We start from the raw sequence: 23,896 nt of genomic DNA, 5'->3' as shown, positions 1-23,896 counted from the left end.
AGATTAGTTGACTGTAGGTAAGTGGGTTTAATTCTGGGCTTTCTGCTCTGTTCCACTGATCTATATTTCTATTTTTGTGTCAGTACCATACTATTTTGATGACTGTAGCCTTGCAGTATATATAGATTGAGGTCACGGAGTCTTATTCCTCCAGCTCCATTTTTTCTCAGATTGTTTTGGCTATTCTGGGTCTTTTGTGCTTCTGAACAAACTTTAAATTATTTTGTTCTATTTCTGTGAAAGATGCCATTGGTAACTTGATGGAGATTGCATTGAATCTGTAGATTGCTTTGGGTAGTATAGTCATTTTGACAATAATTGATTCTTCCAATCCAAGAGCATGGTATATCTTTCCATCTGTTTGTGTCATTTTTGATTTCTTTCATCAGCATCTTATAGTTTTTGGAGTACAGGTCTCTTGTGTCTTTAGGTAGGTTATTCCTAGGTATTCTATTCTTTTTGCGGTGATGGTAAATGGTACGGTTTCCCTGATTTCTCTTTCTAATCTCTCATTGTTAGTATATAGAAATGTGGTCAATTTCTTTGTATTAATTTTGTATTCCTGCAGCTTTACCAAATTCATTGATGCGCTCGAATAGTTTTCAGGTAGTACTCTGCATATTTTTGAAACTTGCTATTTTCGTATTTTTAGAGATTACTTATATAGAGATCTAAAGAACTGGCACATTTTCCCCTTTCTTTTAAACAACACGATTTCTAAATTATGGATATGAAAGCCTTTTGTTTAATTATTTCATGTATTCAGAGATAGGTAGGTAAATAGAGAGAGAAATATATGAATAGATAAATAGGTAGATTTCATATCCTTCTCCTTCTGGGTCACGTTTATGTTAAATGTTCATTTTTCTTAGAAAACTCTTCAGAGAGACCCTTGTAGCTACTGATGACAGTTACAAGAGTTAAACAAAGACAAAGTATTCTACAGAAAACCCTGCATTTCCTTTTCATGATTTGAGTGGAGAGGGTTGTACTTTGAAGCATCTTGTATGTAAATATTTTGAACTAAGAACTGCAGTATGTTGTTACTGTCAATGCTGACAGGTTATATTGTATAGGCCACCAAGTTGGGGGGCTTTTTCAGTGGATAGTAGTTATTACTGGCCTTGTTGCTTCTCTTGACTTCGGCTGCCTCACTCTCACCCTCTCATCTAGTAACATTTTAAGCTCCTACCCTAAAGCAAGCGCTGTTTTATTCACTGATGTGCTGGCCAGGAATTCCCAGTCTCTGGGCCACACAAACTTAAAGAGATAGATTATAACATGGTGTTTAGTGTCGTGATATAGATAATGACAACTTATGGAGACATGCAGGTTTAAGTAATCAACTCTTTGTAACATTCATTTATTCATTCAGTCAACAAATATTTGAATAGAAATATGTACTAGACTGAGGGTATTATCATCACTAAAACAAACCTGATCCCTGCTTTGGAAGCTTTCAGCCTTTGAAAAGCCAGAAAGGACTTGAGGGAGAACTGCTGTGGCTAGTGGGACCTGAAGCATGACTAGAAGTATGGCTAATAAGAAATAGAGGGTACATTAGACAGGAATGAAAATGTGCAAAAGTACAAAACTGTGGAAGGTTCTAGTTCCCAAGGCTGATGCGAAATTCTCTGTGTTAGGTTTTTATGCTATGTGAATGTAAGTGACACATACAGAGTTTGGAAATGTCGATTAACTGGGGCCAGCATGACTAGGGCAAACATGAATGCCAAATCAGGGGATTTGGAGTCTTTCTCTGTAAGCCTTTATGGTACAGCTAGCATTTTAAATATGAGAGCTGAAATCTATGAGGTTTTGGAGTTCCCATTGTGGGTCAGCAGTAATGAGCCTGACTAGGCACCATGAGGTTGTGGGTTTGATCCCTGGCCTCACTCAGTGGGTTAAAGATCTGGAGTTGCTGTGATCTGTGGTGTAAGTTGCAGATGTGGCTCAGATCTGGCATTGCTGTGGCTATGGTATAGGCTGGCAGCTGCAGCTCTGATTCAGCCCTTAGCCTGGGAATTTCCATAGGCTACTAGTGCAGCCTTAAAAAAAAAATTATGAAATGTATGAGATTTTGTATTTTACAGATTGTATTTTGATTAAAAAATATTCCTTATTTAAATGAATGATTTTATTGTAATGATCTGTCTGCTAAGAATAGAATCAATTTGTGTTAGCTGCTTTGTTTGTGTATTTATTTGTGTGTTTTTTTAGAGTCTAACTCAAAGCTGTTTTTTTTGTATTCTGGGCTTGTTTTCGTTTCAGCCTTTACCCTACGAAAAGAAAATCTTGAAATGTTTGAAGCGGTTGGTTTTTTAGCTATCAAACTTGGAGTGATTCCTTCGGATTTTAGTTATGCAGGACTTAAAGACAAGAAAGCCATCACTTATCAAGCAATGGTTGTTAGAAAAGTGACACCAGAGAGGTAATAAGATATTACTTTAAAGGCTAGAACTTTCTATGTTTTTTTCTTTTTCTTTGTTTTTTTTTGTTTGTTTGTTTGTTTTTTGCTTTTTAGGGCTGTACCCATGGCATGGCATGTGAAAGTTCCTAGGTTAGGGGTTGAATCGGAGATGCAGCTGCTGGTCTACCCACAGCCATAGCAAAATGGGATCCAAGCTGCGTCTTCGACCTACACCATAGCCCACAGCAATGCTGGATCCTTAACTGACTGAGTGAGGCCAGGGATCGAACCAGCCTCCTCATGGATACTAGTCAGGCTCTAGTTACCACTGAGACACAACGGGAACTCCTAGAACTTTATTTTCTTATTGCATCAAAGAAATAAATCTTTTTTTTTTTTTTTTTTTGGCTTTTTGCTATTTCTTGGGCCGCTCCCGCAGCATATGGAGGTTCCCAGGCTAGGGGTTGAATCAGAGCTGTAGCCACCGGCCTACACCAGAGCCACAGCAATGCGGGATCCGAGCCGCGTCTGCAACCTACACCACAGCTCAAGGCAACGCCGGATCGGTAACCCACTGAGCAAGGGCAGGGACCGAACCAGCAACCTCATGGCTCCTAGTCGGGTTCGTTAACCACTGCGCCATGACGGGAACTCCGAAAGAAATAAATCTAAGATTAAAAATTCAGAATAATACCAGGAGTACATTAACCTCACTGTCAATGGTAATTAATTACAGGCTTACGAGCAGCACATTCTGCATTAATAGTGTAATTGTCTTATAAATAGAGTTATGTCTTAAATTTACATTGAAAACATAGGTAGTTTTAGGATAGAAATTTTGGGAAGCAGATGATTTCAAATGATCTAAATTGTTTCTAAATATTCTGTTCTGTATTCAAATATGTGTTCATATTCAGGACAGTGTCTTACAAAATCTTTTCTTTTTCTGATTGCTATAATACTTTATACTTTTCTTACATTTAAAATAAATCTTTGTTTAATAGAATGTAAAGTACTCAAGTTTAGCTTCCCTTCAGTGTAATCAAATTAAAAATTTTTTTTTGTTATTGTAAAAGAATTTCATGTTTATTGTAGAAGATTTAGAAAATAGAAAAAAGTATAAAAAAGACATCTAATATCATTAAAAATTCTCTTACTCAGAAATATCTATAGTAACATTTTGATCTGTTTCTTTACAGACTTTTTTCAGAGACTATGCTACATACACATGCTATGCAAACATTTTTATATATGTGAAAATCACACTATATTTGCAATATATATTTTACTTGGAAAAAATAAAATAATTAGGTGTTTTCCTTTTATTTTATTTTTTTTTTAGGTCGTGCCCACAACATGCAGAAATTCTCGGGCTGGGGATCGAACTTGCACCATATCAGTGACCTGAGCTGTAGCAGTGACAACATTGGATCCTTAACCAACTAGGTCCTGGGGAACTCTTATGATTAATAGTTTTAATGAAACTTTATGTCATGAAATATTTCAAAATCCTGTTCACTGGAGTTCCCTGGTGGCCTAGCTGGTTAAGGATCCAACATTGTCACTGCTGTGGCACAGGTTCAATCACTGGCTTGGTAACTTCTGCATGCTGGCATGGCCAAAAAAAAAAAAAAAGTGTGCATTATATAAACTAATTTGTTTAATCTTCCCTTATTTTTGAATATAGAAATTCATTCTAGTTTTTCATTGTACATACTGCTGTAATTAATGTTAACGTACTTAAATCTGGTCCTTGTGGATACTTTCCTTAAGATAAACTTAAAAAAGTCGAGTCATTGGACCAAAATTCTGCCAAACTTGATGTAATATTGATATATTAATCCTTAGTCATCAGATGTTTTAGTGTCCACTATTTGCAGGTGGATGTTTCTAAGCTTTTATATGAGGGATAAAAAAAAAATGTATAAGATTTTGTCTTTGTGGTCAATAAGTGCAGTACAGTAAGAGAGAATGGCTTTAGATGTTAAAAGGTATTTAGGTGTTAGAATCTAGTTTTTAACCACCAAAGATGAAATAGGTTTTTAGTTTCTAGAAGGAAAGAGTGCTTTGATTTGGCTTATGGATATGTGATTTTAATTTCCCTTCAACTAATAGTAAGATTTTAGCAGATGCAGAAAATCTGAAGATTTTGGGAGGGACAGTAAGCTAAACAATCTGTCTAGTAAAGCAGATAGTTCCTATAAGGAATAAAGAAAATATAGATGAAAAGAAAAATTTATGCCATTTCTTTTTCTTTCCTTTTTTTTTTTTTTTTTTTTTTTTTAGTGGCTGCACCAGCAGCATATGGAAGTTCCCAGGATAGGAGTCAAATTGGAGCTGTAGCTGCCAGCCTACACTACAGCCACAGCAACACCATATTCCAGCCAAGTCTGCAACCTACATCCCAGCGCTTGGCAACATTGGATCCTTAACTCACGGAGTGAGGCCAGGGATCGAACTCTAGGGATCAAACCCACTGGATACTAGTTGGGTTCATCCACTGCTTCACCATGCGAACTCCTATGTCATTTCTTATAGGAGCTTCAAAGTTAGGCTAAGACAATTGGAATCAGTTATTTAGATGTTGGTGAAGAATTGAAAATTTGAGTAAGGAAGTATTAAGAGCAGAATTTTAGGAAAATCCTCTGACACTAATGGTTTTTTAGTAATGTTGGGGAAAAGAGACCAAGCAGGAAAAGCCAGGAAGAGTGGAGAAGAGTTAAGAGGTTCTATCACCTGGACTAGGGAGAATCAGAAAACTATATACATGGTGATAGCATTAGGCATGTGTGTTCCAGTTCTTAAAATAACTCTGTTAATATAATCCTATGATAATGGGTTTTTAGTGCACATTTATTTGTTGAAGTAAGTGAAAGGTATTTTTGAAATATTCCTCCAAATGTTTGTTTTAATATTCTGATAAAAGTGGTTGTCTGCCAGCCGTCATGAAATGAAACTTATTTTAAAAATATTTTTAACATACTTTTTAAACATTAGTTTAAGCATTTAAACTAATAATTTAAATGTAAGATTTAACTGAGTCTGTATGATTTATCATTTATAGGTTGAAAAATATTGAAAAAGAACTTGAAAAGAAAAGAATGAATATACTTAACATTCGGTCTGTGGATGATTCCCTTAGACTTGGTCAGCTCAAAGGAAATCATTTTGATATTGTCATCAGAAATTTAAAAAACCAAATAAATGATTCCACAAACCTGAGAGAGAGAATTTTGGAGGCTATAGAAAATGTGAAGGTAAGAAAACTCCACTTTATTTTTATGTATTTATTTAATTTTTAGTGCTGTACCCACGGCATGTGGAAGTTCCCAGGTTAGGGGCTGAATTGGAGCAACAGCTGCTGGCCTACACCACAGCCTCAGCAATGTGGGATCCTTAGCTCACTGAGTGAGGCCAGGGATCAAACCAGCAACCTCATGGTCACTAGTAGGATTGTTTCTGCTGTGCTGCAGTGGGAACTCCCAAGAAGTTACACTTTATTTATTTTATTTATTTATTTATTTATTTATTTATTTATCCCACTGTACAGCAAGGGGGTCAGGTTATCTTTACATGTATACATTACAATTACATTTTTCCCCCAGCCTTTCTTCTGTTGCAACATGAGTATCTAGACAAAGTTCTCAATGCTATTCAGCAGGATCTCCTTGTAAATCTTTTCTAAGTTGTGTCTGATAAGCCCAAGAAAATAGAGTATTATAGGGTAATCTTTATGGTTCTTCTCCTTACATTGAGATAAGGGCAGTTTTTTGTTTTATTTTGTACCTTTTCTTTTTATGTGCATGTATAATTATTTTTTAAAGTGATAATTATGGCCATTTGACTTATTTCTAAGTTGCTTCTTAGTACATTTTTGTATTGAAAAAACACTTGGTAGTGTAATTTAAAAAAATTAAATGTGTAAGGTTCCCTGTGGGTGGGCTATCATTATAAAAAGGTAGATTTTTTTTTTTTTTTAAGCATGTGCCATATATAGTAGTATTTCAGGCAAAGGGATTAATTTTTGGGGGGGGAACTTGTTCAGTAATTCTTTTCAGAAATCTTTGGTAAGTAGTTTTTAATTACTCTTCAGAATCATACACCATCTTTTTTCAATTTAATTTTGAATTTTGTTTCAGTGTATACAAATGATACATCACCTACATTTTATCATGTCTTATAGTAAAAAATTACTTACCATAAGTTTTTAAGTGACATTTGCCAGGCATCTCAGTATGTACATACAGCTGATCATCAGTCTTACCATCCAGATTGTGGGTCAGCAAACAGTTCTCTGAAAAGAGCCAGATGATAGTTATTTGTAGCTTTGTAGGCTTAATGGGCTCTGTTGCAGCTACTCTACTGCTCTCGTGTGGAAGTAGTCATGGACAGTACGTAAGCGAACGAGATGTCTGTGTTCCAGCAAAACTTTATTTTTGCAAAAACAGTGTGTTGGGCCAGATTTGACCTGTGGGCTGGTTAGTTTGCCAACCCCTGAGATCATAATTCTCAATGTGGTGTCTCTACTCCTAAACCAATTAAATAAGGACCTCTGGGGATGCAGCTTAGGCATTAACATTAAAAAAAAAACAAAAACAAAAACCCAATTCCCTCAGTAATTCTACTTTACAGCTGCCATTGTGAAACAAGGTGGAAGTTTCTGACCACAGAGGCCTTATTACACAATTTTATGCCTCTTCAGCAGGAAAACAAGCAAACAGAAAACAGGTTTTAATCAAAATCAGTATTATTTTTTACATTCAGGAAACTATCTTCTACCAAAGATTTTAAAAATCCAGCACATTTACTCAAAATCTCAAAATCAGAAAGAGCTCCAGGGCAAAGAGCAGATCCAGTATTAGGTAACCAGTTCATCCCTCTTTTCCCAGTAGGTTCCCAGTTTTAGCACTAAAAGTCCCACATCCCAGAAAACTCCTCAGTAATGTGAATGAAAAGCTGACATATTTTTAAAGGTTTTTCACTTATTTTCTAACTTTCAATCATTTGTTCTTTTCCTTTCTATTCCTAAGTGCATAGCATTTCTCAGATTATTTGGTCTCCATGTGTATATTGCCAATTATAGAATTCTTTTATTAAAATAACTATGAAGAGAAAGACTGCATTACAGATTCTGATACAATAATTGCATTTAGTTGTCTTAGTTTGGGACTGTTAACAAAGAACCATTGATGGGGTGACTTTTTAAACAGCAGAAAATTATTTCTTATAGTTCTGGAGGCTGGAAGCCTGAGAACAACATGCCTGTATGGTCTTCTTATTGTATTCACACATGGCAGGAAGAAAATGAGCTAGCTCCATGGCCTTTTCTTATAAGGGTGCTAATCTTTTCATGAGGGCTCTACTCTCATGACCTAATTACCTCCCCAAGTGCTCACCTCCAAATACCATCATGTTGGAGGTTAGGATTTCAACGTACAAATTTCGGGGGCATGCAGGCATGCAATCCGTAACAATATACTTTTTTTTTTGCTTTTTAGGGCTGTACCTGTAGTATGTGGAAGTTCCCAGGCTAGGGGTTGAATCCGAGCCCCAGTCATAGCAACACAGGATTCAGGCTGTGTCTGCGACCTACACCACAGTTCAAGACAATGCTGGATTCTTAATCCACTGAGCAAGGCCAGGGATTGAACCCATGTCCTCATGAGTACTAGTCAGGTTCATAACCTGCTGAGCCACAGTGGGAACTGCCAATATAGTTTAAATTAATTTTTTTTTAATTTATAGAATAAAGGGTTTGTGAATTACTATGGACCACAGAGATTTGGGATGGGAAGGAAAGTTCATACAGACCAAATTGGATTGGCTTTGCTGAAGAGTGAAATGGTAAGGATTTTTTAAAAATATGAACTTAACCTCTTTTGTCAGTTGTACTTACTACATAAGCCAGCTCCTTGCTTTCTTAACCCAGGATTTAGATGCATGTATGCATACATGTATATACATTACCTCACTGAGCATTTATTGGGCAGCCACTACATTCTTGGTATCACATTACAAGAAAGCAATCTCTCCAGTGACAGATGAATTGATTAAGATGAAGTACATACCCACACTGGAATATTACTCAGCCACAAAAAAGAATGAAATAATGCCATTTGCAGCAACATGAACGCAACTAAAGAGTTTCATACTAAATGAAGTAAGTCAGAAAGAGAAAGACAAGTACTGTATATTACTTTGATGTGGAATCTAAAATACGACCCAAATGAATCTGTCTACAAAACAGAAACAGACCCACAGGCAAGGAGAATAGACCTGTGGTTGCCAAGGGGGGGAGGGAAAGGAGAGGGATGGACTGAGAGTTTGGGGGTAGTAGATGCAAACTATTATGTTTAGAATGGATAGACAGCAAAGTCCTACTGTGTAGCGCAGGGAACTATATCCCATATCCCGGGATAGATCATAATGGAAAGGAATATAAAAAAGAATATATATATGTGTATAACTAAGCTCTACAACAGAAATTGGCACAACATTGTAAATCAAGTATACTTGAAAAGAATAAGTTAAAAAAATGGAAAAAAACCCAAGTCACATGTGATGCCCCCCCGTGTATTTAATACCTGTTTAAGACTTAGCAGGGAATTGACCAATACTGACCAAGTTCTCAGTGAGCTAAACAGAGGGTTTAAAGGAAACTTATACCCTATTATACCAGAAATCTGGTATCAGATATAATAAAAGATTTCACCCAAAGCCAGAGACTAAAAGAGGAGCAGCAAGTTAGAATAAAAAAAATCTGGCTAGTTTCAAAAGAAACTGAAAATGTGTGTCAGGAGTAAGAAGCCACATTTGCCCAATTACTATAATTATATGTATTTTAAATGTATATTTTATATATAGTTATGCATTATATATACACATATATTTTCACACTTGATGGAGTGCACATAATAGAAACTACAAAGCTATGAAAATTACATATACGAGCAAATGCAAGATTATTCGTATGATAGTGTTGTGCTCACCCTTTTGTGTTCTGATAAGTTTTCTTGAGTTGAAGGGAAAGAAACAGTAAAAGCATGTGTGAGAAGCATTGTGCTTGTGAACGTTATCTTACACGTGGAAATAAGACTGAGAGCTGATGACGTCCACCACACCTGCAAGTTTGTAGTCTGTTCCGGGTTTAACATTTCTGAGGGATTTTAGCACACGGAATGTGACTTATACGATGACGGGTTTAGAAGCCACATTGCTGAGAAATGATTAAATGAAGTGTTTTTTCAGTCTAGAAAATTTGGAAGAGGAAATTGGCTTATTGGAGATGGTGCAATGTTGTCATGTGAAAGAAACATTTAATAGTGTGGGGTCTGCGGGATGCACCATGTGTTCTACCGGAGTTCTACCATTTGTCAAATATGTCACTATGGACAGCGTAGTTACTTTCCCAAGCCTTGGTTTTCTTAACTCTAAAATGGAAATTGTATTTATTTTACAAACTTTTTGTGAGAATTAAATGGAATAACTTTGGTGAAAGCACCTAGTGTAGTGCCAGGCTCATGGTGGACAAGTGTTCAAAAATATGATTAGACTGTGAGTGTTCTGGTTTTACAACAATAGAAATTAAAGGAGCCAAGTTTTCGCGTAGTGTAAGAAAGATTCTTCTAACTGTTGTCCAGAGGAATGAGGTTCTTCCTCTACCATCCCCACCCCAAGAACTGGAAATTCCTGTTGCTATCATAGCATTTAAACAAAAGGTAGATCACACCCATTCAATGGTTACCTCTTTCAAACTTCATCTTCCATGCTCCTAATTATTTGTTAATTTTGCTACAGTATCAGTTATCAGTCATTGCTGTGGAACAAAATTTTCCCCAAACCTAGTGGATTAAAACTGCAAGTGTTTATCATCTCACTGTTTCTGAGGGTCAGAAATCCAGGAGCAGCTCAGCTGGGTGTCCCTGCGTCAGGGTCTTTCATGTGTTTGCACTTAGCTATCAGCCCAGAGACTCTGTCTCTGAGGACTTGCTTCAGCACAGAGGATCAGCAGCCAAACTCTCTTGGTGGTTCTTGGCAGCAACCTTTAGTTCATTTCTTTATCTCTCTCTCTCTCTCTCTCTTTTTTTTTTTTTTTTTTGCTTTTTAGAGCTGCACCTGCAGCATATGGAAATTCCCAGGCTAGAGGTTGAATCGGAGCTGCAGCTGCTGGCCACAGCCACAGCCACAGCCATGCCAGATCTGAGTTGCATCTACAACTTACACTGCAGCTTAAGGCAACACCAGATCCTTAACCCACTGAGGGAGGCCAGGGATCGAACCTACATCCTCATGGACCTCATGTCAGGTTCTTAACCACTGAGCCACAACGGGAACGCTATGGAACCTTTATTTTCTCGCCATAGTGCTACACATGGCATGGCTTCCCCTAGAATGAGGAATCCAAGAGCACAAAAGAGTGAGAGAGAGAGACAACAGAAACCTCAGTTCTTTCAAACCTCGGGAGGATTAGATCTTCTCTTTTTCCGTATCCCATGGTCCCTGATGAGTGTGGGAGAGAACCGCCCCAGTGTGGGTGCAGATGGTAGAGACCATGGTGGGGGGGAGGGGGGAGGTGGAGGTGGAAGGGGATGCCTTTGAGTTTGGCTCCCATAGCTGGGAAAGCATATTTTTTTCCTTTTCACTGAAGCATCCCCTTCCCAGCCTTTGCATTCTAAATGCCTCAATTTAAATTCTTCTCCCACTACCCAAGAATGAGTGAATTCCCTTATCTTGTGACCTCATAGCCTCCTGGACTTCCCAGCTTAGGTTTGATTATATTTTATAATTACTGCTTATTTCATCTTTTCTGATAAACAAAGACCATATCTCTCTTGCTCAGTGCTCTATCCCTGGCACAGTGCCTTGCACATGGCAGATGCTTAATAATATTTGTTCGAATGAATGAATAATGTAAAAGAAGAATGAGCTGGAGGTTAGGTTGATTGACCTATTTTAAGATCCTATCTTACTCTAAGACACAGAAATAAGTTACAGTGCTGGAGAAAGTGATACAATACAGGGGCTAGTAGATAACGTTTTTTAAAAAAATTAAGGAATGTCTTTTAGTCCATTTATGTTTTAAAAGAAAATATTAAAGTTGGCAATTTAAATAAAAATACTTTGGCAATTATTTCTAAGAGCAAAGAATTCTGAGACTTGAGAACACAAATGAAATGAGTGGTTTGCCATTCCCCTGTGCTTGTTTCCTTCCCTTTTTTGGTTGTGTGTGTTTGGTTAAGTCTGAGTTTTATGTCATCTCTTCATACTTGCATTCATACCTTGATGATAGAGGCAAAGAATGACAGAGAAAGAACTGTAGAAGCGATGGAGGGGCACTTTTTCAGTCCATGATATTTCCACTTATGTATAAGTTGCTTTGTTCAGGAGGTTAATTCTAAATTTAACATTCTTTAACTTTTGAATGCTTAAAGATAAAATTGCCGTGTCAAATACCATTTGTCAATAGCCTATTCTTTTAAGATGCTAGTTTGTACATTTTTAAAAAAAAGTAATTTGTAATTTTCGTATAACATGTTTACTTGCTTGATTTTTTTAAGGTGAAAGCTGTAAAATTATTTCTTACACCAGAAGATTCGGATGATCCTGTAAATAGAGCAAAGAAGTATTTTCTTCAAACAGGTACTTACAAGTTCCTTTACCCCATACAGAGCCATGCAAATATATAATTTGAGTGTCATGTCAGTGGGAGGGTATTCATTGCAACATAAATGTGATAAGAAATAGACTTTAATACATTATATATTCAAACATTTTTATTACGTGCCCTAGGCACTCTCTTTTTGGTCAGATCTCTGGGACTTTTAACTGTTCTAACTTTTACTCGGGGAGTAGGGGTAAGAGGAGAGATAATTTGGGGGCTTTTCTTGGCCTAAATCCTTGCAGGAGATTCTCAGTTCTGAACTAGTACCAATGGATATGTAATTCGCTGTAGTCAGAGGAGACTGAAAAATGAACTAAATAGAAGTGCATTTCTTATATCTGACACCTTGTGCATTGTTTTGGTCTAGTTGCCATTTAGCCCTAACTGCTAGTTGTCAAAAATTTAGCTCATTATATATAAATGCATAATAGGAAGCACTAAGAAAAGGTTGTTACGTGTGGATTCTAGAGTCACCCTCCATGGGGTTAACTTTCAACTTGATCATTTCTCAACTGTATGGTCTTGCGCAAGTGATTTAGCTTCATTGTTTAGTTCCTTCATCTGCAAGTTGAAACTGATAATTGTTAAAAGTCTGTTTAGGACTTAAATAAAATAGTAGATATACTACTCTTAAGATAGTGCCTGGCACATACTAAATACTGAATAAATATTACTTGTATTTAAATAATAACAGTAGGAGTTCCTGTCATGGCTCAGTGGTTAATGAACCCAACTAACATCCATGAGGACAAGGGTTTGATCCCCGGCCTCTCAGTGGGCTAAGGATCTGGCGTTGCCATGAGTTGTGGTGTGGGTCACAGACGCGACTCCGGTCCAGCATGGCTGTGGCTGTGGCGTAGGCCGGCGGCTACAGCTCCGATTTGACCCCTAGTCTGGGAACCTCCATATGCCGTGGGTGTGGCCACCAAAAAGACAAAAAAAAAAGACCAAAAATAAATAAATAAATAATAACAGTAATCAACATTTTAAGTTCACTCATTCATACGATCTACATATATGTGCATATTGAATTTCACTTACATTGAAATAAAGACATCAGTTTTCAGATATCTCCAATCATTATTTTTAATTATGCACATATTACCTAAATGTAATTATTCATAGGAGAAAAATATTTTTATGTTACATCAGAATCTGTAAACAGTGTGAGCGTTTCAAAATTTTGAGTAATTTTAGTAATACTAAAGAAAATTCAAAATAAGATACTCTTGTAGGGCCTTGAGAAAATAATTTCCTTATGGCAGGATTCTTAAACTCTAATGTGCATAAGAAACTTGGTGCATTTATTAAAATGCTGATTCCAAGGTCCTACCTGAATAAACATCTTTGTCCTGTAGTCTGTTTGTTTCTGGCCACATCCATGGCATATGAAAGTTCTCAGTTCAGGAACTGAATCTGAGCTGTAGCTGTGAAATACACCACAGTTGTGTTAATGCCAGATCCTTAACCCACTGTGCCACAGTGGGAACTCCCCAATAATCTAATTTTAAAAATCGTCCTACTAGTAAGACATAATAATGGTACTTGAAGGATCCAGATGTCAATCTTTCTTATTCAAAAAGTTCTGGGTAGGGATTTCCCGGGTGGCGCAGCGATTAAGGATCCAATGTTGTCACTGCGGCAGCCTGGGTAGCTGCTGTGGCATGGGTTCAATCCCTGGCCCGGGAACTTCTGCATGCCCCAGGCATGGCCAAAAGAAAAAAAAAAAAATTCTGTGTAAAATGTCCATAATAGCTCTTTAAAAATATCCAAGCTCAAGGGTTTATGTAATGCTTTTAAAAAAAAGTCCTCTAAATAACTGCAAATTAGCTTATCTCCATTCTGAATTGGAATTACTAATGTTATGCTTTTTTTTTTTTAAGCAGGGAAAGTGAATGAATATTATAATTAATGATCTTTATTTAAAAAGAATCTCTTTGAGTGTAGCTAGATTTCTAGTTGGTGCTGAATATCATCTTTGTATTCAGGTTCACAGGATAGCGTGGTTCATTTGGAGGGCATAGCAGAGGTCTCTATAACTGGCCTTTAAATGAAAGGTTCTAATTGCTCTTTTCTTTATTTCAGACGATGCTAAGGGCACACTCTCACTGATGCCTGAATTCAAGGTGCGGGAGAGAGCATTGCTGGAGTCCTTGCATCGCTTTGGCATGACAGAGGAGGGCTGTGTCCAGGCCTGGTTCTCTTTCCCCCATTCTATGCGTATATTCTATGTTCATGCTTATAGCAGCAAAATCTGGAATGAGGCAGCATCGTACAGACTTGCCACCTATGGATCCAGGGTAGTGGAGGGGGACTTGGTCTGTTTGGAGGAAGATGTTGACGATGAGCATTTACCAAATAGTAAAGTAAGTGTCATTTCACCAAGAGTAGTTACCACACCAGGAACAGGAATTTTCAGAAGCCTTTATTTTAGAGACAATTTAAAACTACCCATTTTTTTTTAACTTATATTTGCTCATCTCCTGCTTCTACTCTGCTGTCAGCTAAGGCTTAGCATGCCATTAAATGGAATTATTTATTCCGTGTCCTAGAGCAACATTTCTCAAACTTATCACACACCTCTCTTCTTCCTAGTATGTGTGACACTTATTACTAGTCTATGAGGCCTATTTTGGGAAGCAGTATTTCTCATAGACTTTTTTGACATTTGCTGGGCACAGAGGTTAGGGAGTGGTTTGATGGAAGCAGATTTTTTTTTTATTAATGATTTTTATTTTTTTCCATTATAACTGGTTTACAGTGTTCTGTCAGTTTTCTACTGTATAGAAAGTTGACCCAGTCACACGTACATATATACATTTTTTTTCTCATTATCATGCTCCATCATAAGTGACTAGATACAGTTCTCAGTACTATACAGCAGGATCTCATTGCTTATCCATTCCAAAGGCAATAGCTGGAAGAAGATTTTTCATTCAGCATAATACAAATCAACTTTGCAATTTATGTATGCATGTATGTATGTATTTTTCTTTTTTGGCTACCCCATGACATTTGGAGTTCCTGGACTAGGGATCAGATCTAAGCCATGCTTGTGACCTACGCAGTAGTTGAGGCAATGTTGGATCCCTAACCCACTGTGTGAGGCTGGAGATCGAACCTGCATCCCAGCACTCAAAGATGCATCACATTGCACCACAGGGGGATCTCCAACTTTGCTATTTAGAAAAACATTGTTGGTAACTGAGCTGAAGGTGTCACTTCATTGTTAGGCTGCCACCAGTCTCCATGTGTTTCCATTGCAATTTCCGGTGACTAAAGCAGAAAGAATCATTCTGATTTTTAAGCCATCTATTTCTCTAGAAATAATTGTGAAAAGATCTTGTTTGGGGATGGAGTCAAATTATACATAACAGAGTTAGAGCATATTGAGGGAATTTGGAACATATGAGAATCATGTGTATTTTTATCATGTTTTTAACAAATAGGTTCATCTGGTAACTGAAGAAGATCAATCAGCTAATACATATGCAATACATCAGGTAAATTGTTTAAAAATTAATATCATTTAGATCGAAAGGTAGACATTGTGCCCAAAAGACAAAATGTTTACAAGTTACACTCCCCCCTTCTTCTTTTCCTACCACTTTTAATTCAGTATAATTTATGCCCAATAAAATATACTCTCCTCAGTTTATAGTTTACGAGTTTTGACAAACGTATACAGTCATATGACCACCAAAAAAATCAAGATAAAGAATGATGTCATCTCTCCCCAGACTTTGGGTCTCTTTTGTAGTCACCCTTCCTTCCCTACTGGCAAGGACTCACCTGTTTTCTGTCCTATGGTTTTGAAAGAATGTCACAGAAATGGAATCATATATGGCCTTTTGTGTCTGGCTTCTTTCAGTAAGCATAACGAATTTGAAATTTATTATGTTGCGTGTATTTGAGTTTTTTACCTTGTATGTTTTTCTGACTATTTTTTGGTTCCAGTTCCAGGAAAGTGTCTAGAAGTTATCAGCAAAGGAAAAAACCCCCACAAAATGCAATGTTTACTCATAAGCAGCTGAGAAAATAAACATTATTTTTGCTGCTTCTTATTTGCTTTCATATTTTTTAAATAAGGAAGAACAGTATAACATTAACCAGAATACCATTACTAACCTCTGTTGAGCAATAGGGGTTATTCTTTGTGTTCCAGAAGGAATATGCTTTTAGAATTGTATGCCTGCCTAGAAATTAAATTTGTTGGATAATTAAATATACCGCATCTCTTATACATTAATAGCAGTTTGTCTAATAATATCTGACTTGAATGGGTTACCTTGGTTATTGAGGCCTTCTTGATTTTAGTTAGCTCTTCTCTTTGCCTGGAAGCCTCCAAAAGAGTCAGAATAGTATAGTATTCAGTAGCATGTTTTAGGCTGATTGTAGTATGTATATCCTGAATCTCTTTTTTACAGATTTTTTACAAATTTCCCAGTTGTAAAAGGAAATTTAAAATATGGTCATATATTTTTCTGAAGGCTGTTTCACATTCTTTTCTTTTTCCCTTTTCTCTTGCACAGGTGGTTCTTCCAGTGCTTGGATACAATATTCAGTATCCAAAGAACAAAGTAGGGCAGTGGTACCAGGAGGTACTCAAAAGAGATGGACTACAAACCTGTAGATTTAAAATACCTCCTCTGAAACTGAATGTTCCGGGATGCTATAGAAAGATTTTGAAACATCCCCATAATCTCTCATACCAACTAATAGAAGATGCTGATATTGATGTCAAAAAGGACGGTTCTCACATCGACGAAGCAACTTTATCTCTTTTGATCTCTTTTGATCTTGATGCTTCCTGTTATGCCACAGTCTGTCTGAGGGAAATAATGAAGCATGACTTTTAAAACCGATACCCTTGATATAAACGGGTATGTGCCATTTTTTAAAGGAAAGGGAGTTAAAATTTCTTGAGCATCTACCATGTACTAGGAACTTTATAATCGTTGCCTCCTTTGATTACATGGCATCCTGATGAAGTAGAATTTGATATTAAACCTTCCAAAGGATGTACACCTAGTAAGTGTCAGATCTGAATTTAAGACTTTTTGTTCTTTCTATGATCTAATGTCTCAGTGACCTTTATTCTGTGTTGCAAAAGTTGTACTCTTTCTGGATTATTAGGAACATATACTGCCAGATAACATTAAAGAAGGTAACATTACAAAATATTCTTGGGATAATGTTTATAGCCTTCATCCTTGCTTAAAACGTGGATGAAACTAGGTTGTAATGAAAACATATGGTTGGAGAGAGAAGATGGATGAAGCATTTTAAGTGTTGTCATTCTTTCCTGTTTTTGAAATTATTGATCAGAATAATACATCAGGGAAGTATAATCCCTCTGTGATGGCTAACTTTTTATGAAATAAATAATCTTGGATGAAGGTTGAAATTAAAATTTTCATACAGTTTCTTTATCTTGACATATGTAAACCTCCACTTTATTTTCTATTTCCTAAAACATATAACTTAACTTCAATTTTTTTATTTATATATATATTTTTTTGGCTGTTCAAGTGGCATGTGGAAGTTCCTGGGCTTGGGATCAAACCCACACCACTGTAGTAGCCTGAGCAACAGCGGTGGCAGTGCCAGATCCTTAGCTGCTAGGCCACTGGGGAACTCCAAAATACGGATTTTTAGAGTCAGACATATCTGGGCTCAGACTCCAGCTCTGACACTGTGTAGTGAATTTTTGGGTGTTATTGTTTCTTTTTGAGGCTCACTTAAGGACTCAAGATGGCACCAACCTCATAAGCAACAAATAATAGAATTATCTCTACTTTTTTCTGTTTCTCATAAATCATCCTTAACCACTTTCTATCAGTTAAATTTGGGAGAAAATGGAATATACTGATTGGGAAGATCTGAGTGTTCTTTTATTGCTGGTAGCATTATATAATAGTGAAATTTAAAAAGCAATAGAGAGTATTATATGTCAGTAATTTGGTGCTTTTATACACTTACATCAGTCAAACCATTTTGGGTATATTAGAGTAAGGAAATAAAATTCAGAAGAAGGAAAAAAAACTATATGCAACCCAAAGTTTACTTACTGCAACATTTTTATATGTAATGAAAGAAATTAGAAATAGTTTGGAAGTCCAGCATTAGGTAACTAATTAAACGAGATGTATCAACTTGATGGCAAAACATATAATTATTATTTGAAATGATTAGCCGATGGGGACCAACTATATAGCACAGAGAACTCTACCCAGTGTTCTGTGATAATCTAAGGGAAAAGAATCTGAGAGAGAATGGATGTGTGTATATATATGACTGGGTCACTTTGTTGTACAGCAGAAATTGTCATAACCTTGTAAATTAACTACAACAAAACTTAAAAAAAATAAAAACAAAAAAGGTTTTGGGTATGTGAGAAAATGTTGCCCCTCGAAAGCAGAATACATATATTACAGAACATAACATATTACAAATGCAGTATATACACTGAATGTAGCTTTTACAAATGAGAATCACTTTAGTGCAGTGATTAAAAATATAGATACTTGGAACAAACTTCCTTAGTTTGAAACTTAGCTTTGCCACTTATAGGATTGTGGCCTTGGACAAGTTATACTTTGTGTGCTTCAGTTTCAACATTTATAAAACAGGGATAATCACAAACCTAAGCCTATTGTGATGATTTGCTGAGTTAATATATGTAAAGCAGCTTAAAAGAGTGCCTAGCACTTTGTTGTTATTAAATAAATGTCCACAAATGCAAGTTTGAGAGGGAACAGAAAAGACAGTGCCATTCTGTTAAGCTCATGGAATGTTGGCATTTTTTTAATACAAAAAAGTTCCTTTTTTGTCATTATATATTTTCATAATAAATATATTCAGGACACAAAAATTGCAGAGTGTAGTGTCATGGATTTTAAAATTTACCTTTATCACCTGAATGTTTATTGAAAATGAAATGATGCTATATTAAGTAGTAAATAATTAGGAAAATATTTTAACTTTATTTTATGTGATAAATTATATCCTCTAAATGTAATCAGAAAGTGAAATACTAAACAATTACATCCCAGTTTTCTTTTAAACGTTGGGTAGCAATTAGAAAATAAGAAAGCATGAAAATGGGCCATCATTGATATTATTTTTCTTGCCTGTAGATGGCACTATAATTATAGGTATCTTTCTAATTTATTTATTTAATACCATGGCCATGTGTTGTAAAGACAGGATCACTAAACATTTCAAGCCACCATAAAATGTATTCAGATACTGTTCATATGGAATATTTTATATACCAAATAATATTTGCTATGCTATTTATTTATTTTTTTTTTCAGTTTAAAGGCTTGAGTAGACTTTGGACCAAATGATGATCAGTCACCTAGGTTTTTGCAGTTTTTCTGGAGCATTTCAGGCTTTCAGAAGAAGAGTATTTGGATTAGTTTTAATTTTCAACATTGCATTTGACACTGAGCAGTAGTGCCTCAGGATTACTAAGGTAAAACAAATTGAGGTCTTTTTATTAAGATAAAAACAGTTGGGTTTTTGTAAGTTGTAATAAACTGAAGTCATATACAACTTGTGATCCAAGTCACCTTTGTTGAGTGTCTGATTGGCAGGCACATCCACCCCTCATGTAATCCATGCATTCACCCTGTAGGCAGGGACTGTTTTCCTTTTTCGCAGATGAGAAAATATCTGAGTGGTTTACTGATCTAGTTAGGGTCAAACAAGATGGTATGTGGTTGAACTTGATTATGCTTCCTAGATCAGTACTACCTTCATCTACTTAATATATGCTTTCTGGAAATAAGGTTTTTTTGTTCATAACTCCCATTTCCACCAACTTGGTATTTCTTGCCATTGATTAATAGACATATGTCCTGAGAAAAACAAGATTCCTTTTGAGATTCTGAGACCAAAACAAAAGTAAAGGAGATCCTTTAGGACATTCCCAAATCATTTTGGGATATTTTCCATAGCATTTTGGGACTTGTATCACAGTGATAGGCAAAATTATTATAGCTCATAGGAAGTTATTTTAAATGATACCTTGTATAATATTAACTATCATTGAAAAAGTACAGCAGTAAGAGGGTTGCTTTTTTCAATACTCTTTCAATCCTCTTTTTTTTTTTTTGCTTTTTAGGGCCATACCTGCGGCATCCCAGGCTAGGGGTCGAATTGGAGCTGCAGATCCCGGCCTATGCCGCAGTCACAGCAATGCTGGATCCTTAACCCACTGAGCGAGGCCAGGGATTGAACCTGCGTCCTCGTGGACACTAGTTTGGTTTGTTACCACTGAGCCACAACAGGAACTCCTCTTTTAATCTTTTAATCAATCATTCTGTTTAAGAAAAGGAGAAAGCTGACTGATACAATTTTACATATATTGTTTGCCGGTTTACCTGGTTAACAGAGATAGTGCAAGCCAGGAATACCACCAGCAGGCAACAATATCTAACTAGAATTTCATAATGCCTCTTTGTTTTATTGTTTTTCTAGTTACCTTTTAATTATGGCAAATAATCTTGGTTTTCCACTTACGTGATGTTTCTTTTAAAAATAAATTTAGGGAGTTCCCGTCGTGGCTCAGCAGAAACGAATCTGACTAGTATCAATCTGACTAGTATCCATGAGGATGTGGGTTTGATCCCTGTCCTCGCTCAGTGGGTTAGGGATCCAGCCATGAGCTGTGGTGTAGGTCTCAGATGTGGCCTGGATCTGACTTGGCTGTGGCTGTGTTATAGGCTGGGAGGTGTGGCTCCAATTTGACCCCCTAGCCTAGGAACTACCATATGCTACAGGTGTGGCTCCAAAAAAAAGGGTGGAAATAAATTTAATTTTTAAAAGAAAGAATCCATTCAAAGGTAAGAAGGAACTACTAGTATAGATATAGCAGTAATTATTACAGTAATACATGCATGATTAAAGTTTGGGAAATACTGAGTGCCTGAACTCAGAGAGGGCCTCTACCACTACATTAGTGTGTGGCTTTAGTAACCCACTGAATTTCTCTGTTGTAATCTCAGGTTTGAAGTAATGTTAGTAATCATTTTTCAGTTCAGGACGATATTGCATCAAGCGAAATAATGAAAATATACAAATTCAAGATATTATGAACACAAGTACTAATGATCACATGCCACATCTAAATTTAAAATTTCACTAATAAGGGATTTTATTTTATAAAATCTTTTTTTTAAAAAAAAGGAGTTTCCTGGTGGCTAAGTGGGTTAAGGATCCAGTATTGTCACTGCTGTGGCTCAGGTGGCTTCTGTGGTACGAGTTCAATCCCTGGCCCTAGAACTTCTGCATGCCATGGTGCAGCCCCCCCCCCCCAAAAAAAAAGAGAGAGAGAGAAAGAGAGAATCTTATGAAACACTGAACTGTGTCCAGCACCTAGTAAATTTTCAATAAATGTCAGCTAATATTATAGTTAACATTATGTTAACATTACTTATGCTCTCTGATAAAAGTTTTACAGTTGAATGGTTAATGAATTTCTCTTGAGATCTGATCTGAGGCTGTCCTAGCATAAAGTAATAATTCAGCATACTCTTAGATTTATTTATTTATTTTTTGTAGGTGGAAAGAACTACGTATTTCAAAATCTGGGAATTCAGCAGCTCATTCAGATTAAGGTTTTTAAGAACTATCTAGGTCAGTGTTCCTCAATATTTTAAATCTAGGGACTACCCTTACTTTAACCAATCTACCTCATTTGTCCAAAAAAAAAAAATGAAGCTGTGTATGACAATCAGAATTTTCTTGCATTAACATCAGGTTAGGAGAAGAGGTTGGAGGGGAGGTATTGGGAATAAGGGAAATACATTTTTTTCTTTATGTACTTCTGAAATGTTTGGGTATTTAAGCAAGAATATATTTGCGTATTAATTTTGCAGTTAATTGAAGAATACTTAAGGTTCAGAGAAGGTAAGTCAAAGGAATTGGTGGATTATGATTTTGTTTTTTCAGAATGATTCTGGTAGAAAAATTGCACAAGAAGGAATACTCTCAAGCTCATTCTATGAAGCCACCATCACCCTGATACCAAAATCAGATAAAGATAACACAAAAAAAGAAAATTATAGGCCAATATTACTGATGAACATAGATGCAAAAATCCTCAACAAAATATTAGTGAACCTCATACAAATATATATTAAAAAGGTCGTACACCATAATCAAGTGGGTTTTATCCCCGGGGACACAAGGATTCTTCACTATCACAGATCTGTCAATGTGATATACCACATCAACAAACTGAAAAATAAAAACCCTATGATCATCTCAGTAGATGCAGAAAAAGCTTTTGACAAAATTCAACACCCATTCCTGATAAAAAACTCTCCAGAGAGTGGGCATAGAGGGGAACTACCTCAATATAATAGAAGTCATTTATGACAAACCCACAGCTAACATCATTCTCAATGGTGAAAAACTGAAAACATTTCTACTAAGATCAGGAACAAGACAAAGATTCCCACTTTCGCCAATGTTATTCCTCATAGTTTTGGAAATCCTAGCCATGGCTATCAGAAGAAAAAGAAATAAAGGGAATCCAAATTGGAAAAGAAGTAAAACTATCACTGTTTGCAGATGACATGATATAGTATACTTAGAAAATCCTAGAGACGCTACCAGAAAACAATTAGTGCTCATCAATGAATTTGGTAAAGTCACAGGATACAAAATTAATACACAGAAATCAATTGCATTTCTATATACTAACAATGAAAAATCAGAAAGAGAAATTAGGGAAACAAGCTCATTTACCATCAAATCAAAAAGAATAAAATACCTAGGAATAAACCTACCTAAAGAGACAAAAGCTTGTCTAAAGCTGTAAGACGCTGAAGAAAGAAATCGAAGATGACACAAATAGAAGGAAAGATATACCATGCTCTTGGATTGGAGGAATCTATATAGTCAACATGACAGTACTACCTAAGGCAATCTACAGATTCAATGCCATCCCTATCAAATTACCCGTTCCATTCTTTACAGAACTAAAACAAAATGTGTGTGAGTGTGTGTGTGTGTGTGTGTGTGTGTGTGTATTGTCTTTTTGGGGCTGCACTTGCAGCATATGGATGTTCCCAGGCTAGGGGTCCAATCAGAGCTGTAGCCACCAGCCTACGCCAGAGCCACAGCAATGCCAGATCTGAGCTGCATCTGCAACCTACACCACAGCTGATGGCAACGCCAGATCCTTAACGCACTGAGTGGGGCCAGGGATTGAACTCACAACCTCATGGTCCCTAGTCGGATTCGTTTCCCACTGCGCCACAACGGGAACTCCCTAAGACAAAATATTTTAAAACTTGTATGGAAACAAAAAAAACCTCAAATAGTAATATTGAGTGCCCCTAAGTTAAAGGCACTTCGTAAGATCCTATGGGGAAAGACAGATAAATCAGATAATATCCCTGCCTTTGAGAAATTAACAGTGTTATATCCTTGAAGATATCATTTGAAATTCCAAATGCAAAAAAGAAATATGCAGACTACTAGATGGCCAAGACAAAAGCAGCATTTTTACTTTTTACTTCTGACTCACTGTTTGACCAATAATAGGTTTCTTGACCTCACAGCATCTCATTCTGAATCCCTAAATGATACTTACATTAACATTTCTAAGCACGTTGAAATCTCCTAAAATATGCTTTGAACTATTCAATCTAAGTGCTGCTTTCTAGAAAGCTACTAGTTTAAAGAATGGGAAATGGTGTTAATGGAGTTAATCTTATGTAATTTCAGTGTGGGTTGTCAGGAATACCTTTAAGTAAAGAAAAGGACTCTAATCTTCTTAAGCAATTCATTTTCTCAGCAACTGTGAG

At 36.4% G+C, this 23,896-nt stretch overlaps 1 protein-coding gene across 4 annotated transcripts in view; it reads left to right on the top strand.

Annotated features, from left to right (window-relative positions):
* Window positions 1-19,643, top strand: part of PUS7L (pseudouridine synthase 7 like) — a 31,169-nt gene extending 11,526 nt beyond the window's left edge. For 3 of the 4 annotated variants that reach the window (XM_047788007.1, XM_047788005.1, XM_047788006.1), the window contains exons 3-9: window positions 2,272-2,431; window positions 5,475-5,667; window positions 8,156-8,254; window positions 11,968-12,049; window positions 14,157-14,437; window positions 15,521-15,574; window positions 16,604-17,146. In XM_047788007.1, coding sequence (XP_047643963.1) covers window positions 2,272-2,431; window positions 5,475-5,667; window positions 8,156-8,254; window positions 11,968-12,049; window positions 14,157-14,437; window positions 15,521-15,574; window positions 16,604-16,930 — 1,196 coding nt within the window. In that variant the 3' untranslated portion in view covers window positions 16,931-17,146. Of the gene's footprint in view, window positions 1-2,271; window positions 2,432-5,474; window positions 5,668-8,155; window positions 8,255-11,967; window positions 12,050-14,156; window positions 14,438-15,520; window positions 15,575-16,603; window positions 17,147-19,390 lie in introns of those variants that run through there. The other variant, XR_007135915.1, reaches the window with a different exon arrangement.
* Window positions 19,644-23,896: the final 4,253 nt, after the last annotated feature.

The sequence above is a fragment of the Phacochoerus africanus genome, chromosome 7, assembly GCF_016906955.1.
Source record: "Phacochoerus africanus isolate WHEZ1 chromosome 7, ROS_Pafr_v1, whole genome shotgun sequence".
In the NCBI taxonomy this organism is placed as follows: domain Eukaryota; kingdom Metazoa; phylum Chordata; class Mammalia; order Artiodactyla; family Suidae; genus Phacochoerus; species Phacochoerus africanus.
This window is presented reverse-complemented; position numbering and strand designations above follow the sequence as displayed.